This window comes from Ailuropoda melanoleuca, chromosome X (assembly GCF_002007445.2).
Source record: "Ailuropoda melanoleuca isolate Jingjing chromosome X, ASM200744v2, whole genome shotgun sequence".
NCBI classification, from domain to species: domain Eukaryota; kingdom Metazoa; phylum Chordata; class Mammalia; order Carnivora; family Ursidae; genus Ailuropoda; species Ailuropoda melanoleuca.
Window position 1 is genome coordinate 35352971 of NC_048238.1, and position 20296 is coordinate 35373266.

Consider the following 20296-nt stretch of genomic DNA (forward strand, 5'->3'; position numbering starts at 1 on the left):
TCTGGTCTCCTTTGGTATTAATTTTATGTTGTTACACATGCAGTGCTAAAACAGGACAGAAGAGAAGACTATTTAGAATTGATTACAAATGTATACTTTATTAGCAGTGTTTTAACTTGGGATGTTTTTAAACACCTGAGGGAGTAAAATATTACCATCTGTTTAATTTTTTCACCTTTTTAGTATAATACATATATGTTTTTTAATTAAGATAAAATTGACACAACATTATATTAGTTTCAGGGGCACAACATAATGATTTGATATTTGTATATATCTTGTGAAATGATCTCCCTAGTAGGTCTAGTTTAACGTCGATCACCACATTATCATTACACATTTCTTTTTTCTTGTGATGAAAACTTTGAAGATTTACCCATAGAAACTTACAGGCATACAGCACAGTGTTACTAACTATAGTCACCATGTTGTATATTACATCCTCAGTACTTAGTTATTTTATAAATAGAAGTTTGTACCTTTTGACCACTTTCACCCATTTTGTCCATCCACTACCTCTGGTAACCACCAGTCTGTTCTCTGTATCTATGAGATCAGTTTTTTGTTTTTAGTTACCACATACAAATGAGATCATACAGTATGTGTCTTTCTCTAAGTTCATTTCACTTATTATGCCCTCGAGGTCTGTCCACGTTGTGGCAGTACAGTATTAATATATTATTTCTATCTTTAAAAATCTGACCTGTTCACAGCAGTTTATATTGTTTTTTCTGCAAACCATGGGCCGTTTACTGTGTCATTCAGTTCAGGCTTTTTCATTACGTGGTTTTCAATATTTTCAGACAGCCAGAACCCTTTTTAAAAATAAAAATTTATGCAGTACTTCAAAATGTAAAACTAGTTGCAGAAGACAGAGCCTATTGGTTGGTTTTTTTCTTTGGGTTTTTGTTTTTTCTGCTCATTCTCCCTGTGCTTCACAGCCTTCCCCCTTCCTAAGCCTACATAAGGGTCAGCCTTAAAACACTTCCTCAGCCCCTTAGAGTTCTGCACATAGTTTGAAGACCACCAGTATAATTAGATGAGTGATAAAGATCTATAGAAATGGAGGGGAGCGGAGGGGAGCTCTTTGTGCTAAACTGTATTTCATGTATATTTTGTTTCTTTTTAACTAATTTGAATTCCTCCTTCAGTGTCTCACAACTTGGTTACCAAGGTGTTGATTTGCATGGTTAATACTGGTCAAAGCATATTTTGTTCTTAGTAATATGTGCCTTCCATTCTTAAGCTGCTTTATTCAAAGACTTGAATTTTGCATTTTATTACTCTTTTTTTGGTCTGTTTTCTCACTTAATTGTACTTGATTTATTTGAATATCAAAGTAAATATACGCTCAGATTATTATTGAGTACTCTGTTGAAAATAACCGTGGGTGTGGTTTGAATTGAAATGTCCAGCTAAAATATTTCATGAATGTTATTTACACTTGAATCTTTTGAACCTAGGTCGTGATTCAAAGTAATGACGATATTGCCAGCAGAGCTATAGATCTCCTTAAAGAGATATATACAAACCTTGGTCCGAGGCTACAGGTGAATCAGGTGAGTATTGGCATCCACTAACACTTCCACAAATTAGAATTCTGATTAAAGAACTCTTCTGCTTATAAGAATTTTTTCTTCAGGGGCGCCTGGGTGGCTCAGCCGTTGAGCGTCTGCCTTTGGCTCAGGGCGCGATCCCGGGGTCCTGGGATCGAGCCCCACATCGGGCTCCATGCTGCTCGCTGGGAGCCTGCTTCTTCCTCTCCCACTCCCCCTGCTTATGTTCTCTCTCTCGCTGGCTGTCTCTCTCTCTGTCAAATAAATAAAATCTTTAAAAAATTTTTTTCTTCAATTTTGAATTAACTAAATTGTTTTGTTTCAACTCCTTTTTAAAAATATACCTAGGGGCGCCTGGGTGGCACAGCGGTTAAGCGTCTGCCTTCAGCTCAGGGCGTGATCCCGGCGTTGTGGGATCGAGCCCCACATCAGGCTCCTCTGCTATGAGCCTGCTTTAATTAATTAATTAATTAATTAATTAATTAATTAAAATATACCTAAAAGGGATTCCTGGGTGGCTCAGTCAGTTGAGCGTCTCACGCTTGGTCTCAGGTCAGGTCTTGATCTCAGGGTTGTGAGTTCGAGCCCTGTATTGCTCCATGTTGGGCGTGCCTACTTTAAAAATATATCTATCTAGGGGTGCCTGGGTGGCACAGCGGTTAAGCATCTGCCTTCGGCTCAGGGCGTGATCCCGGCGTTATGGGATGGAGCCCCACATCAGCCTCCTCCGCTAGGAGCCTGCTTCTTCCTCTCCCACTCCCCCTGCTTGTGTTCCCTCTCTTGCTGGCTGTCTCCATCTCCGTCACATAAATAAATAAAATCTTTAAAAAAAAAAAAAGAAAGAAAGAAAAAATATATCTAAAGTATTTATTTTCTTTCCATTGTACAAAATGCTATCTAAATGAATCTTGTCTTCATAATTACGTGATGTGATTATTCTGGGTGTAATTATGGCATGAGATTTCAGCTGAATTTGATTCTACTGCCTACTCTCAAGTTCATTTTTTTGAATATCTAGTTCGTGCTTTTTAACGTACACAACTCCAGCTTCCTTTGGCAAAACATGTTTTATTATCAGTACAGACTTTGGTTAAATATGATTGCGGTTAATTGAGAGCTGTCTTTAATTGTTGCAATCTCTAATGTTTTTATGTGTACTTTTTTTCTTTTTTACATTTTAAAGCATCTTAGAATGTCTTTATTTGGCCCATTTGTAGGTGGTGATCCACGAAGACTTCATTCAGTCTTGCTTTGATCGTTTGAAAGCCTCTTATGACACATTGTGTGTTTTGGATGGTGACAAAGACAGTATTAATTGTGCAAGGCAGGAAGCTGTTCGAATGGTTCGAGTATTAACTGTGTTAAGGGAGTACATAAATGAATGTGACAGTGATTACCACGAGGAAAGAACAATTCTACCTATGTCAAGGTTTGTGAATAACTGATCTGCGGATTATTTGGTATTTTCCTAGACCTTTTTTCCCAGGATCTAGTTTTTGTTTGTTGTTGTTTTGGTAGGGTATTAAGTCTAGTTTCCTCTTATTCTTTCTTTTTTTTTTGGCCATTGACTTTATTACCTGTTAAGTGTTGCCAAGGATAATACAGAGTTGAAGTATTTTGATGCCATTCATTTATAGTTACTGCATAGTAAGGTTGGAGAATAATTGGAAAAAACATCTTAAAAGCTGCTTTTGACAGATAGCTGATACAGCAAGAAATACTTCCAAATGGTCTACTAACGTTTAAGGTCTCACCATTGAGTAATTCAAATAGTATTTATAATTTAGAGATATTTATGAATGAATGCCATCAGTATTTATTTTAAAAGAGTTCTCATTGCTAACCATGAAATTATATAAAGTTGCTTCTTGAATGTAATGTTTAGTTGCTGTATCTTACCTATGAGAAGATACTATTGGGGTGCCTGGGTGGCTCAGTCAATGAAGCATCTGTCTTCGGCTCAGGTCATGATCTCAGGGTTCTTCCTCTGCCCTTCACCTCACTCATTTGCTCTGTTTCTCAAATAATAAAATCTTTTTAAAAAAAATAATAAATTCCTAGCTTTATTTTCTTTACAAGAAATTCTGACTAGGATTTTTTTTTTTTCCTTCCCCTCCCCCCCAGAGCTTTCCGTGGTAAACACCTCTCTTTTATAGTTAGATTTCCAAACCAGGGGAGACAAGTTGATGACTTGGATGTATGGTCTCATACAAATGATACGATCGGTTCAGTAAGACGATATATCCTCAATCGTATTAAAGCCAATGTAGCTCATACAAAAATTGAGCTTTTTGTGGGCGGTGAACTGATAGATCCTGCAGACGACAGAAAGTTGATTGGACAATTAAACTTAAAGGATAAATCGGTAAGTATCTATAATTACCAAATTTTTCAAGAAGGTCAAAACTGGGGCACTTGGGTGGCTCAGTCAGTTAAGCAGCTGCCTTTGGCTCAGGTCATGATCCCCGATCAAGCCCCACATCAGCTCCCCACTTAGTGGGAAGCCTGCTTCTCCCTCTCCCTTTGCCTGTCGCTCTCCCTGGTTGTGCTCTCTATCTCTGTCAAATAAATAAATAAAATTAAAAAAAAAAAAGTCATTAGTTAAAATTTTACTCAGTAAATTTTAATTGAGCATCTGTTATGTGTGAGGCTCTTTATTAGGTATTTGGATTATAACACTGACTGGCGTTATGGTACTTAGAGTACAGTAGAAGTTTTGTAAAAACAACTATTTGGTTCTCAGGCAGCACGTATAAATTGTATTTCTAGAAGTATTGCCTATAGTTTTTGTTCATTTTTTTGGTATGTTAAGAATTTCTGTTTTGCGTATTTTTCCTTGTCTTTGATACTAACTTAGTATATTATTTTCAGCTAATAACAGCCAAACTTACACAAATAAGTTCCAATATGCCTTCAAGCCCTGATAGCTCTTCTGATTCCTCAACTGGGTCTCCTGGAAACCATGGTAATCATTACAGTGATGGTCCCAATCCAGAAGTGGAAAGCTGTTTGCCTGGGGTGGTAAGTAGATGGTGTTGAGCTACTGTATGCAAAGCATTTTAGAAATACAGTTTGAGGGGCGCCTGGGTAGCGCAGTGGTTGGGCGTCTACCTTCGGCTCAGGGCGTGATCCCAGCGTTCTGGGTTCAAGCCCCACGTCGGGCTCCTCCACTGGGAGCCTGCTTCTTCCTCTCCCACTCCCCTTGCTTGCGTTCCCTCTCTCACTGGCTGCCTGTCTCTGTCAAATAAAAAAAAGAAAGAAAGAAGAAAGAAACACAGTTTGAGAGAAAAGAAATACAGTTTGACCTTCTGTTGACCACCTGCCCCTTATCCCCCGCCCCAGGGGTGAAGTAGAAAATACATGAGTATCTTTTAACTCCCCCCAAACTTAATTACTCCTAGCCTAGTGTTAACCAGAAGCCTTACTAATAATAACATAACCAGTTGATGAACACCTATTTTGTATGTTACATGTATATTTATTGTATTTTTACTGTATTATATATTGTATGTATGTGTAATAATGCTGTAGTTTTATAATAAAGCTACGGAAAAGAAAATGTTAAAATCATAAGGAAGTGAAAATACATTAACAGTACTGTCCTGTACTTGTGGGAAAATATGTGTAAGTGAACCTGTGCAGTTCAAACCCATGTTGTTGAAGGGCCAGCTGTATATAGAATAGTTTTTTTTTTCCTTGAGAAGCTTATAATTTAATGTGGCAAAATTTCAAATAACTATATAGTTAACCATCAACTTCAGAATAGATCTGAAAGGTGATTGTAACTTTCAGAAGGTGAAATTTAAAATTTTTCCCTTTAGATACAATATTGTTAGGTTTACATAAAATTATTAAATAGCTGAGTTAAAATTCTTGAATATATAAACTTAGAAAAAGCACTGTGTCTTGTATTCATACCACAGAAATGAATCTTTCCTTCACAGCTGCTTCTGTGGGAAAATGTCTGCAATCTTTCTCAAGTTGTCTAACGTATCTTGTATATAAAGAAAGTGATTCTTCCCTTCCATACCCTCTCCTTCCACCCCTCCTCCAAAGGAATTTTAATGGCTGGGATTATAACCAGCCACTCCGGTGTCAGAAAAATTGGCTCCTCCAGGGGCGCCTGGGTGGCACAGCGGTTAAGCGTCTGCCTTCAGCTCAGGACGTGATCCCGGCGTTATGGGATTGAGCCCCACATCGGGCTCCTCTGCTGCGGGCCTGCTTCTTCCTCTCCCGCTCCCCCTGCTTGTGTTCCCTCTCTCGCTGGCTATCTCTATCTCTGTTGAATAAATAAATAAAAATCTTTAAAAAAAAAAAAAAAAGAAAAGAAAAATTGGCTCCTTACAGCAGTTGGATTAGGAATTTAGCTGTTAGCAGGCATGACAGCTTTTGGCATGTATGGAGTCTAACTTGTATGTATGAGAGAAACAATTCAAATAAGAGCCGTCACACAAATTACTGGAGAAAGCTTGGATAATATGTTCAGTCTACATCATGAAGGATTTCTACAGGTGGGATGATGGGTAAGGCAGGACATTTGAGAGAGTGTAGGAGTGACATAAGCAAAAGTGTGGAAATTACTGATTTGGCTCTTTGGTGGGGTGGGCTTTTAATTTATAGGTAAATGTTTTGTATATTTTGTATTTCTAGATCATGTCACTGCATCCCAGATACATCTCTTTCCTTTGGCAAGTTGCAGACTTGGGTAGCAGCCTAAATATGCCGCCTCTTAGAGATGGAGCAAGAGTACTTATGAAACTTATGCCACCAGGTAAGAATTTTTTAAAATGCGTAATGTTCATAAAATAACATACTGGACAATAACAGGGTATATTAACAAATCCTTTGTCTAGATGGAATATGCTTTGTTGTATAGGCCACATCTGGAGTTGGCAAACTACGGCACACAGGCCAATTCAGCCCACTGCCTGTTTTTTACATTCTTAAATGTTGGGGGGGAGGGGGATCAAGAGAATATTTTGTCGCTCATGGAATTTATATTTTAGTGTCCTAAACAAACCTTTATTAGTGTGCACCCATGTTCATTAATTTATATACTATCTGTGGCAGTTTTGTTGTAAAAGAGCAGAGCTCTGGTTGTGGCCGACACTTCATGGCCTATAGAGCCTTAAATATTTACCGTCTGGCCCTTTACAAAAAAAATGTACTGACCTCTGCACTATATTATGGGCCTTGTGTCATCTGTGGCACTGTTCTTTTTTTTATTCCTTAGAAACAACCACTTTAACATGCAGCTTTTTTCTGGTATATGTTTATACCATCATATCTGTAAGTAATAACCTCGTACAACTGTGTCGTTGTCAGTTTTACATACTTACTGAGTTTCTATCGTGGAGATGAAAACTTAAGTCTTATTCTCACTTCCTCCCCATTTTTGCTAAAATTCTTATCTAAAATTGACACTAAAATGTAAATTTACATATCAAAAGTGTGAAAAGTAGTTTGGATTACTGACAACTTTTGTCCTGGATTTAATAATGTCGCCTTTTCATCTCTTAATTTTCTGTACACCTATCACTAATTCATCCCATATATCTTCTAATAACTTCTCAAAATAATTTCCCATTGTTATTTGCATTATATAATCTGTCAGGTTTCACTGTTTTCTGGAGCTTTTCTTCTTCCTCCTCTCATCTGTTTTTTGCCTGCTATACAGCTACTGTTGTGGGACTTCTTTCTTCACCTTTTCCATGGCAGGGTACCTTTTCTCAGGTTCCTATGTCTTGGGCCTTTCTTGAAATTTTTTCTCCCCTCCCACAAGGATGTCCTCCTTATCCTGCTTGGGCCGTAATACCCTAGACTAGGCAGCCCTTTCACATAGAGTTTAAACAGCACTAATAAAAATGATTCAGATCTTCAGAGAGAACCTGACCTGAACAGCCCACCAAGTAGTTGAGTATGACTGAAGGCTGCCTCAGCAGATAACAAAAAGACATGGGACCAATAGAAAATGCTGTCTTGGGAAGTGCTGAGATAATACAGGGGGAAGTGGAGCTCCCAGACAGATGAGCTACCATTAAAGTGTGCCCAGAACAAACACCCGCCAGGAGTCCTGAAAGGCTGGGAGTGCACCTCTCTGCGTGCAGGTGCTCACTTTTCATTTTCCTAAGAAGTTAAAAGGGCTTTTTCCTGTTCAGCTGCCAGGCCGAGGGGTTTTTGGTTGGTTGGTTTTTGTTTTTGTTGTTTTCGAAAGTTGCACTTCTGTACTGACACCTTCCACATTATACTGATACCCTTTTATTTGGCATTTGAATATGAGCTAATTGGGGTTTTAGAAACGTGACAACTTAATAGACTGTACTTTATTTCCCTGAAGGCTAATGCTGATAGGTGCTTTATTTTCTTCTGTTTCCTGCTTGTCTCTTGTTTTTGGAGAGTACCTTTTTTCCTATTAAAAACTTATTTTCTTATTAAATAATTTCAAACTTAGTATAGTACAATCTCATTTACCCTTCCCCAGATTCAATAGTTGTTAACACTTCGCTTTATTTGTTACATCATTCTGTGGTAAGATTTTTTCTAACCTTTGTAGAGCAAGTTGTAGATACCCTATCTTTTTATCCCTAAATACCTATTGCTTTCTAAGAACAAGGACATTCTCTTCAAATTACCACAATATTAATCAAAATCAGAAAATACAGCATTGATAAATTACTATAATTTATAGACCTTACCCATATTTACTAATTTTCTCCATGATGAACCTTACAACAGCAGTGTCTTCTGATTGAGAGTCCAGTTCAGCTTCTTACATTGCATGATTCATATGGTATCTTTAATCTGGACTGGTTCCTCAGTCTTTCACTTTTATGACTTTAATGGTTTTGGAAAGCACAGATCAGTTGTGGTGTTGAATGTGTCTCCTTGGGTTTTGTCTGTTTCCTGATGTTACATACAGGTTGTACATTTTTGTCAGAATACCATTTATGTGATGCTCTGTCTTTCTCAGAGCATTATACCAGGAGGCACATGTCAGTTTGTCCTTCATTGGTGACATTATCCCAGACCACTTAATTGATGTCTGCCACGTTTCTCCTCTGTAAACTTAATTTTCCTTTTTTGGAGAGATGTTTTGAGACTCTGTAGCTGTTTGCTAGTGAGGTTTGTGGCTGCATTGCTGATAAATTCAGTTCAGTAATTTGCCCGGGTAATTTTTAAGACTATGAGTTTCCATTATCTATCTCCTTTTTCTAAAGCAAACACCATGTTGACATTTCCCATCTTGTTTTCTGGTTCCTATGGGACAGAATCAGTTCAGATATTTAGGTTCTTAGCTAAAGCTTCTCTCAGCCATTTAATTGAATCCTTACCCGTTACCTGTTGTACTGTTTAGAATTTGTATTGTTTTATTTACTGGTGTTTGAGTAATAGGTGTTCTTGGTTTATGTATGCAGAGTCCGCCTTCACAGCATAATTTAAAACACAGACCCACTTCAGAATCCCTGATCTTGTGATCTGAGCATAATGCCACTACATAGTGAGGGTGAGCTTTTGCCAGAAGCTCAAGCAAGAAACCTAAGAGTGCTTTTTTCATATTTTATATGATCAGAGTATAGTACCTAAATTTGGAATAGCCACCACTGAAAAAGCTGGTAATGATCATATTGCAGCAGAAAAATCACAGGCTTTGGACACAAATGGACTTAAATTCATAACATCTGTGGAAAACCCCAGCCTAATGATTGGTATTTAATGAATATTCAACAAATGTTAACCTTCTCCCTGTCACTATGGTTGCCTCATGCATGCATACATACATACACATTTCATCCTCTCTCTCTCTCCTTCCCTCCTATTTAAGAAAGGAAGCAGGGACTCTAAGGACAGGAAGTCATAAATTCTGTTTCTATCGGTGTTTCTTTTGGGTAATCATTTAGTGTTGTACACACTTGCATATATTTTAAAGGGGGAGAAAACCAAGATGGAATGAGTAGCTTTTTTTTCTAGTCATTGACTTTACCTCTCTTAGTTCTTTCTGAATCTGCCTGAAGTCAGCTGCCCCTATTATGAGTTGCTGTTAAACTTAGAACATCTCCAGTCTTCTCTGTAGGTAATTTAATCTCTTGTAATTTAGACTGTACTGAGGAGTTCCTCTGTCCTTTCCCTACATGCATCAGGAAACAAATTTTTCTTGATACTGAGTGATTAAAATGTATACTGCTTTACCAAGGAGAATGAGTTGCTTTTCCTCTTTAGTGCTTTTTTTTTTTTTTTAAGATTTTATTTATTCGAGGGAGAGAGCACTAGCAGAGGGAGAGAGGGAGAAGCAGACTCCCCACTGAGCGGGGAGCCTGACTCTGAGTTCAGTCCCAGAACCCTACCTGGGATCGTGACCTGAGCCAAAGGCAGACACCCAACCAACTAAGCCACCCAGGCGCCCCTTCTTAGAATATTTTTAAACCAAGCAAGACATTCGCAAATATAGCCTATAAATTGGTTTGTTTTTAGAGAATAATTTGGGTGTTATGTGTTAGAAGTCTTGGACCTTGGTGGTTCTTTCTGCTTGCAGGATTTTTTCCTGATGAAATAAATAATTGCAAAGACGTAGCTGCTAGGATTTTCAGTGTAAAAAAAAAAAACTGGAAAAATCCTAAATGCCCAATAATAGAGATTAAACTGGTAAGTGACATAATGTCATTTTAATCACCAATTAAAAATAATACAGGGGATGCATATTAATGATTGACTTGAAGTTATTCACAAATGTTTGATTATGAGAACTCAGTATTTTATGTAGTTACATTATGTGTCACTGTCCCTTCAGAATAGGGAAAACCGACATTTTTAACACAAACTGAAGATTTTTTTTTTTTAAGATTTTTTGTTTTTAAGTAATCTCTATACCCAGCGTTGGGGCTCGAACTCACAACCCCAAGATGAAGGGTCACATGCTCCACCAACTGAGTCAGCCAGGTGTCCCACAAACTGAAGATTTTTTGATAAGATGCCTCTAGACTATTTCAAGGCCTGTAAAATTAGCTTGCCCTATGGAAATTACAGTAATTTTCAGTTATCTTTGTTCTTGAGAAAAAGCTTTTAATTTTTTTAAAGCAATCTTATTTATCAAGTGGTATTTTAATCATAGCACATTTACCTTGGAAATAATTTCATGATAACAAAGTACTTTCTAAAGTTGATGGACTATTCTTAATTTTGAGTGTTTGGTAATTAATGCTAAATTGTATTGTGGGGTTTTTGTTTTGTTTTTAAACTGTTTCTTTTCACTGTGATTTAAAAGAAAGGTGGGAGTGCCTAGGTGGCTCAGTTGGTTAAGCGTCCAACTCTTGGTTTCGGGTCAGGTTGTGAGATGGAGTTCCACATGGGGCTCCATGCTCAGCATGGAGTCTGCTTGAGATTCTCTCTCCCTCTGTCCCCCCAATGAATAAAATCTTAAAGAGACTAAAGTTTTTAGTACCATGGAAGGGGGACCCTGTGCTTACTTTGAGGTAAACATTAATCACTATAGGTTTCTCCTACTCAAAAGTAGAGTGTTCCTGTGAAACCTTTTGTATGCCAAAATGGTGTAAAGCAAAGAAGCCATTACCATTAGTTTATATAGAATATTTTTTGAGTGTTCCCCACACCACTCTTAGGCTTTTCTGATCCCTTAGGACACATCTTGTTCTTGTTCTAATGGAGGCACAAAATAAGAAAAAGCACAGATGCTCACAGAGGCAGCCCAAAGCTCTGGTGGCTTGATGCTGAGTGTCATTCCCAGGGAAGGAGCTTGGCGGGGCCACTTTCACTGCTTGGCAGTGCACGCTGTCTCTTCTACAGCTTTCTGCAAAACAAACACTGGACGCTATTTTTGCTTTTTGCCTCTTTTGATAAAAATGAAAATCCTCTTTGGATTTCTTGTGGCTAATGAAAACAGGTACTAATGTAGGTCTTTCGTAACACTGAAGTGGTGTTAGGCAAGGGGTGCCTGTATTCCTTTTTTTTTTTTTTTCCTTCTCTGTCTTTCCTTTTAAAATTCAGTTTCTAAGGTACCACTAAGTTCCTTTCAGTAAAATAAAAGTTAATGCATAGTGTCATGAAGGTGAACAACAGAGAAGTTGGAAGGAAGAGCTGCTCATTTTTTCTCTCTTGTTTTTTTTTCAATAAGGATGACTTCCTTTTGAAGTGTACTGTATTTTTTAGGTTTCTAGTGGCTGAGGAGGCACATTGATTTGAAGTCTCTGACTAGGTGAAGATTGCCTCCCTCATGTTTGGGTTGACTGATTAGAAAGTCCTAGTTGGTTGTGATTTTTTTTTTTTTTTTAATCCTGATCTGGCTATTTCTTGTAAAGTATGAGCCTATAATTCAGTGAATTGATAGTTATGCCATACTGAAGTAGTCTTCAAAATATCAAAAGTGAAATACTATGAATGCATGGATTATGTTGTGTTTTAGACTGTGTCTGATGTTTTCTTACAGATAGCACAACAATAGAAAAATTAAGAGCTATTTGTTTAGACCATGCCAAACTTGGAGAAAGCAGCCTTAGTCCATCTCTTGACTCGCTTTTCTTTGGTCCTTCAGCCTCACAAGTGCTATACCTAACAGAGGTTGGTTTTTTCCCTTTTGAATTTATTTCATGTTCTTTGAACTTGATCTTTTTATATGGTAATGTGAAGAACATGGTTAAAACTTACAATGAAATATTTTTTAAATGGTCAAGAATTTCTTAGCAGTGATAATAGGGAAAATAGAAGTTATCTTTTTAAACCCTTTTAATACAGTCCTTTTCTTTTTCTAGGTGGTCTATGCCTTGTTAATGCCTGCCGGTGCACCTCTGGCTGATGATTCCTCTGATTTTCAATTTCACTTTTTGAAAAGTGGTGGCCTACCCCTTGTCCTGAGCATGCTAACCAGAAATAACTTCCTACCAAATGCAGATATGGAAACTCGAAGGGGTGCTTACCTCAATGCTCTTAAAATAGCCAAATTGTTGTTAACTGCCATTGGCTATGGCCATGTTCGAGCTGTGGCAGAAGCTTGTCAGCCAGGTGTAGAAGGCGTGAATCCCATGACATCGGTAATACACTTTTTTAAAATGTCTTATTTATAATACTAAATGGTAATTTTTTAAAGTTGGAGTTCAGAGTTGATTCAAATGCTTCATATCTTATGATAGAGGTTTTCGTCTATTAAATTTATATGAAAAGTGAAATGCTTTTTACTGGCTGTACTCTTAAGAGGACAGTTCCTCCCTGCTCCTTTAAACCCTGTTTGGCTTTCAATTACTTTAAACCTGATAAAAACTCCATATGAATCTCTGTTAACTTGTACCTGGCAGTTTTGAAGATACAGGTGGTAATAAGAAAGTTTTAATTCACTTAGTCTGTTTCCAGCCTCTCTTCCCACCTCAGTAGGCATAACCTCCAGTTCTGAGCTTATTCTGACTCTGGACTCTGCCTTTGCCTTGGTGGCATCCTTGATCCATCTCACCAGAAGTTCTCAAGACATGCCATAATTCAATGTCTATTTATGAGAGGTCAAACTTTGCGCTTAAGTCTGACTAAAGTTTGAGGTTTTCTATATTCATCACAAGTGGTGTTTTACTAAGTTACCGGTAGCGAAGATAAAAGCTTCAGGAATATAGATTCTTCTTTTTATAAATGGCTTAGATCTTAATCAGGGAATTGGAATGTTGATTAGCTATGTGATACTATATTAAGTATGCGATATGGAATAATACCACATATATTGTTGTAGTAACAAATGTCAATAGCTGTGACTGAAATTCCTTAATGTTCCTCCTTTTCAAAGAAGAAAATGATGAGCAGGGGAAATGGGAACAGGGTCTGTCCAGGAGCACACATGTAAGAGGTGTGGAGTAATTGAGTCTTTAGATAGGGTTGGAATCATCACTTCATTTTATCACTTACACTGAGCCCACATATAGAGACAAAAGTTGAATTGATCTAGAATGGGTGTTTGCAGAGGGACGTGTAGCACCTTGTGGCACAAGAAAAAGTAGAGGCCCATGTTGTTGGCAATATGGACTGCTTTTTGTGTAAGTCTCCACAGTTCTGCAGTGTATTCATATGGAAGGGAGGTCATTTTGAGGGAGTGGTGATGGGTGGGGAGCAAGTGGTTGGGTCTGGTTCTGTACAGATTACTTACTTCAAGCAAAATGGTTGTATTTTCAGGTCAACCAAGTTACTCATGATCAAGCCGTGGTGCTACAAAGTGCCCTTCAGAGCATTCCTAATCCATCATCTGAATGCATGCTTAGAAATGTGTCCATTCGTCTTGCCCAGCAAATATCTGATGAGGTTAGTGTTAAACTTTTAAGTTTAACTTAAGTGAAATCCTGCAGGGTCTGTTTCTGTCTATGTTTGACCTTTTGTTTAATTAATAAATAACCCTTATCACAATTTAAGGCTGAAATTTCCTAGGCCCACTCACTTTAACCACTGTCTCGGTCTAGAATTCCCTTAACACGAATTTTATCTAATATTAACGTTAGTACTTTGCGGTTTGAATCATCTTTATGTGTAATAAACAACGTCTTATAAAGTACATAATTCAGTCTTCACAAATGCAGGTATGTATGAAACCACCACCATAATCAAGACACAGAACATTTCCATCACTCTGTATGTCCCTTTGCAGTCCCTTCCCTCTATCCCAGGTATTTTGTCACTGTAGAATAGTTTTCATTTTCTAGAATTTTATACAGGTAGAATTCTACAGTGTGTGTTCTTTTGTGTCTAGCTTCTCCCACTCCGAATAACAACATTGAGAATTATCTGTGTTGTGTAGACCATTAGTCCATTCTTTTTTGCTGCTGAGTAGTATCCCATTATGAATATTCCACATTCATACACTTGGAAAAGGACCTGTGGATTGTTTTCCTCTTCTGGCTGTGAAAAAAGCTCCTGTGACCATTCCTTACAAGTGTTTGTGTGGACTTGGTTTTCATTTTTTTATGTGTAAAAAAATGAGGAGTAGTATGGTGATGGGATCATCTCTATAATCTTTTTAAGATGCTTCTGAAGGTAATATAGGGCCAGATAATAACTTGGAGAGCATACTTTGTGGTATTGCTGTTAAATGAAAAAATAAGGGACAAAAGCAGTTTGACAACCTAAAGATAATGGTACTGCTTCACAGCCATTCCTATTTCTTTTACAAGGAGAAACATTTATTTTCCAGTTACTGTTTTACTCTAATACGCTATCAAACCATTTTTATTTTTCATTGTCTCGTAGGCTTCAAGATATATGCCTGATATCTGTGTAATTAGAGCTATTCAAAAAATCATCTGGGCATCAGGATGCGGGGCATTACAGCTAGTATTTAGCCCAAATGAAGAAATCACTAAAATTTATGAGAAGGTAAAAATTATCTCAGAAATATTTTAAATTAATGTTTGTGCATGAGGCTGAATCATTACATCGCTATCTTTAAAAATCCAGTCATTTGCATCTTCGTGGTTGAAAATTAAATGGCAGCTATAGGTAAGATGAGAATACGGTAAAGTTTTACTGTTTCAAAAGAGTACTTCAGAATCCTTCCATGAAGCTGCTTTTTCAAATATGAAAAGATGTTTTTCTATTTCTCACTAGAGTTAGATATGATCTTCTCCTGAATTTGCTTTTTCCTATTCTCTCCAGTTCTTCTTTCATCATCTTTCTGTCCTATGTAAATTTTAGTTTAGTTAACTGTCAGCTGTGGTGTCCTGGCATTTAAATATTTTTGTCTGTTAAAGCAGTCAAAGGTAGAAAGAGTGTCAGCCAATTCCGTATCATCTCTGACCTTCCCTTAGATTAAGCAAATTATTTACAGAAGTGAGGCTGTGTTTGACTCTTTCATTTCCTGTTACATATACTTGCTCCTCATAATCACTGCTGAATATTTAGAAGAGGAAGTTAAATTTATAGAACTTTTGGGCTTGGTAGAGCTTCCTTTTTATGGCCAACATGACCCTGTTTTTCCTGGGATACATTTGAAAACCCTGTAGCATCTGTCTGGTACAGTGCCTGGGCATTCAATTAGGTTTTTTGTTTGTTTGTTTTTAAGATTTTATTTATTACAGGGACGCCTGGGTGACCCAGTTAGTTAAGCGTCTGCCTTCAGCCCAAGTCAGCCCTATATCAGGCTCTCTGCTCCACAGGGAGTCTGCTTCTCCCTCTCCCTCTGCCTTCTGCTTTGCCTGCTTCTCTCTCTCTCTCTCTCTCGCTCTCTGTCAAATAAATAAGTAAAATCTTTAAAAAAAAAAAAAAGATTTTCTTAGCACGAGTGGGCAGAGGGGCATAGGAAGAAGGAAGAAGCAAACTCCTCACTAAGCACGGAGCCTGACATGGGGCTCAATCCCAGGACCTCGAGATCTTGCCCTGAGCTGAAGTTGGACGCTTAATTGAACCACCCAGGTGCCCCCATTTAGCTAGTATCTGAATGCTTGTTCTTTTTTAGGCATGTACTATAATCATCACTTTTTGATAAAGTCAGATTAGAATTAGCTACCTACCCAAGCATATTTTGGGTTGTAAAACCTTCTTGAACAATTGTCTTAAGAAAATTGCTTTAGAATAAAATGGCACTGCAGGTACACTACATTTTGGAACTAGTCATAAGTTCCTAACTCTGCAGTGCTAGAGTGGTTCTTAAGAAAGGAATGATTGTTGGCTTCACAAGGTCCCTAGGAGCCTGAAGGACAAAGAAATAGGTGGTATTCTGAGTGTGCTCCTTCATCGCTCCTTGGGATGTACCAAAATACTGGAATTAGACTTCATTGTCAAGTTTAATCATTTCCATACTATTCTTAAACGATTTTCAAGTTGCAGGTAGAGAAGCTGAGGCCAAATGGTTTAAGTGCATCTGTAAGTTTTAAGCACTAACTTGAAGTTGTATGAGATTTTTCTTAAATGCATCTCTAGGTAATTTGCCTCTGACCATAATTTTACAGACCAATGCAGGCAATGAGCCAGACTTGGAAGATGAACAGGTTTGCTGTGAAGCATTGGAAGTGATGACGTTATGTTTTGCCTTGATCCCGACAGCCTTGGATGCTCTTAGTAAAGAAAAGGCTTGGCAGACATTCATTATTGACTTACTGTTGCACTGTCACAGCAAGTAAGTATCTTTTTTAATTGTAAGAAACTTGATCTTTTGTTATGCAGAAATTAATTTATGCTAGCAGAATTTGTCCCAGAAATCAAGTATTTATTGTCCATAGCATGATAATGTTTAGGAAAATTTTTTCTTTTTTTTTTTTTTTTAAAGATTTTATTTATTTATGTGACAGAGACAGCCAGCGAGAGAGGGAACACAAGCAGGGGGAGTGGGAGAGGAAGCAGCAGGCTCCCAGCGTTGGAGCCCGATGTGGGACTCGATCCCGGAATGCCGGGATCACACCCTGAGCCAAAGGCAGATGCTTAACAACTGCGCTACCCAGGCGCCCCTAGGAAAATTTTCTTTGACCACGTTTTGCCTAGGCCTATTTTTGGTTTTAGTCTCTGCAAAATGGCAACATTAAATCTCAAAGTAAAATTAATTTTTTTTCTAATTTCAGAACTTAGTTTCACCTAAGAGATCTATATTTTAGCCCATTTTAAAAACCTGGTTTAGAAGATTTCATTGTTAATTCAGTATGAAATTCACAAGTCAGGGTTATGGTAAAAACTTTTGCATTTTATAATGAGAACAAAGAGCAACTATATGAAGCCCTTGTTTTCAATTCAGGATCATTTGATCAGTGACATAAACTTTGTGTCGGACTTCTTTTTGTGCAAGTCAGTCAGATTTGTAGGAATGTTGGTTTCCATCCTCATGTCATTCTAATCCTGACCTTCATGGGGTAACACTTTAAACTGGAGCTCTGATTAGTGTCACTGTTACATGTAATTAATCTGTCTTACATATATTTTGTGAAAAGACAGAAAATGTTCACTTTGGTTTATTCTCTCAAATGCCATTCAGCAGTGACAGAAATCACTGATGAAATTAATGTAAAGTCAAAATAAAGTTTGCTTAAATAAAACCTATCATAAAGCTTAAAAAAAACACGTACATTAATGGAATAGATATAACTTGCTCATTCCAGGGGATACTGTAAAGTGAATTAGTTGGGAATGTCTACTATTTTAGAATTTCTTGGTAATTTCCTTGAAATTCAGAAAATCCTTTGACAGGACCCCTCCCCCCCCATAAGATTGTGCTTGTTATCTCCTTGAGAAGACTTGATCATCATGAGATAACCCTGTATGTGAAGAAAAATAAACAGGTTAAGTGAGTCTGGTTCTGTTTAATAACACGTCGGGAGAAGGAGGAGAGGAAAGGTGATTATCCAAAAAGTTTTAGTGAAGTCAGACCCAGAGGTAGCAAATGTTTTATTCTGTATTGATTTTCAAATCTAAACTAAATTAGGAACTTGGTTTTACAGGTTTTCTGCCCTCTACCCTTTATGAAAATTCCCCCTTACAGGAAATTAGAACCATTTCCCTCCTCCTTTCCCTGAAATTTCACACAATGAAGTTCTGTAGATAGTACTTTATCTAAATATGCCTCTGTTGCCTTGTCTTCAACAACAGAAGGGGTCTTCTAAGATCAAGATATTTTTGAGCTTTAGGTATCTGATTTTCTTCTCTCGTACTGACCCTCACCTGCCCTTCAGGTTCAAAGGCCCTTATTTCCAATTTGTAAGAATTTGATAGCAAACCTGAGTTGAACATAATTTGTTGGCATTACCTTTCTAAAATCTGAATCCCTAAACACATCCAGCCCCAAGGGTTTCAGATGCAGGATTGTGGCCCTGCATACATGGGGCTGCCCTTTAGCTATAGTTTATACTTGCATAATATTACCAACCAGTACACCTATGTACAATGCATTTCCCATGTATATTTTCTCCCTTAATTCTGTAGCAACTCAGAAGTAGACTGCTGCTGACGGAACTAAGGCTAAAGTTAGAGGACAGTGTCCTACCTCTTGAGTTCTAACTTTCTGCCGCACAGTTATACTCTGTATAATTATAATCCATGAGCAAATTAACGTGAGTCCTTACTGTGTGCTTGGCAATGAAAGTCCAAAGTCAAATAAGATAGTTCTTTTCCTTTGGGTACTTTGAGAGAGAAATTAGTGTCATAAGAGGCAAAGTGCTCTAGCAATTAGAAGAGAAGGGGCACCTGGGAGGCGCAGATGGTTAAGCGTCTCCTTCGGCTCGGGCCATGATCGCAGGGTCCTGGGATCGAGTCCCGCATCGGGCTCCCTGCTCAGCGGGGAGCCTGCTTCTCCCTCTCCCTCTAATGCTTTTCCTGCTTGTGTTTTCTTGCTCTGTCAAATAAATAAATAAAATCTTTACCCCCCCAAAAAAAGGAATAAGTTACTTTCTATCTGGAAAGAGCAGAAGTGAAGGTTCTATGAAGAATGCAACATGTGAGCTCAGGTTTGGGTAAGACTAATATGTGCATACAAATGGAAGATGGGGGTTGGCGGTGCTCCCCCAAAATCTCAGTCCCCATTATGCTGTTTTTACTTCTGTATTGTTGGGCTCCATACACTTTCCTCCTCCTCTATACTGCTTCTATCTTCGTCTAAGCAACCAGCATCCATTGCCCAGACAACTGCAGTATCTTTAATTTTCCCAACCCAGTGCTGCACCACTGAAGTATTACTCTCATCCTATGACCACACTGCAGACAACGTGATCTTTGCCAAGCATGATCATGTTGTTTTCCTGGTAAAAAGTCTTTCTGTGCCTTCCCATTGCCTTTGAATTAAGGCTAAACATTTACGTTTGGTTTATAAACACTCCACAGTTTGACCCTTTCTGCTGCTTGTAAGTTTCAACTTTAATGCCACATTTTCTAGTAAGTTTTCTGGAAAGTTCCCAGACCTCTGTTCATATTAGATGAGGTCTGTTTCCACATCATAACACTACTAAGTTTACTGTAATCACTCACAATTGGATTTAAATTCCTTGAGGTGGCTGTGTTTTTTTCCAGCCTCTTATAGCGCCTGTTGCTGTTTAACTCCTTTATATTACCTCTCATTGATGAAGACATTTGAGTTTGCCATCCCTGGTGTAGTGCTTTCAGAGAAAAGCTGAGTAGTCTGGTTTGATGTGTGAAAGAGGAGTAGGGATAATACTGTAAACGAGATTAGTGGGACTCAGTTTACAGAAGGACTTTGATGCTGAGACCTAAGTAGTGCTCTATTTTATTATGGTAGGCAGTCTCAGTAAATAATTTAGCAAGTACATATTATGTATCAGGCACTATCCTAGCTACTTAGGGATATAGCAGTAAACAAAACAGAATGTCAGCCCTCTTGGAGTCTACGAACTAAAGGAGATGGGTAGTGGGAAGGGGCAACTGTGTGGGAAAATATATAGTATGTTAGTGATGAATGCTATGGAGAGAAATAAAGCAGGGAAGGTGATAAGGAGTTGTGGGGAGTCAATAGAGTTTGGTTTTATATAGAATAGAGACGGCTTCCTAAGAAAGTGACCTTTAAACAAAGCTCTGAAAGAGGAAGGTAGTGATCCATGTAGATAATGGGGGAAGCATGTTTTAAGCAGAAGGCACAATAGATGTAAATGTCGCGAGGCAGGAACATGCCTGATGTGTTAAAGAACAACAAGGAGACCAGTGTGGTTGGAGCAGTGAGTGAGGGATAGGCAGCTGTAGGAGATGAAGTCAGAAAGTTAACAGGTAGCCTGTTGGGATTTCATAGATCATTCTAACAACGTGGATTTTTTTTTTTTTTTTAACCATGAGATGGGCATCCC

General features: G+C 38.1%; 1 protein-coding gene across 3 annotated transcripts in view; it reads left to right on the forward strand.

The window, feature by feature from the left end:
* The window catches only part of USP9X (ubiquitin specific peptidase 9 X-linked), a 163935-nt gene that overhangs the window by 106251 nt on the left and 37388 nt on the right, over nucleotides 1–20296 (forward strand). For all 3 annotated transcript variants that reach the window (XM_019804660.2, XM_011230644.3, XM_002913463.4), the window contains exons 17-26: nucleotides 1464–1559; nucleotides 2774–2985; nucleotides 3681–3921; nucleotides 4428–4577; nucleotides 6207–6327; nucleotides 11995–12125; nucleotides 12317–12595; nucleotides 13713–13838; nucleotides 14778–14903; nucleotides 16475–16641. In XM_019804660.2, the coding sequence (XP_019660219.1) occupies nucleotides 1464–1559; nucleotides 2774–2985; nucleotides 3681–3921; nucleotides 4428–4577; nucleotides 6207–6327; nucleotides 11995–12125; nucleotides 12317–12595; nucleotides 13713–13838; nucleotides 14778–14903; nucleotides 16475–16641 (1649 nt within the window). The remainder of the gene's footprint in view (nucleotides 1–1463; nucleotides 1560–2773; nucleotides 2986–3680; nucleotides 3922–4427; nucleotides 4578–6206; nucleotides 6328–11994; nucleotides 12126–12316; nucleotides 12596–13712; nucleotides 13839–14777; nucleotides 14904–16474; nucleotides 16642–20296) is intronic.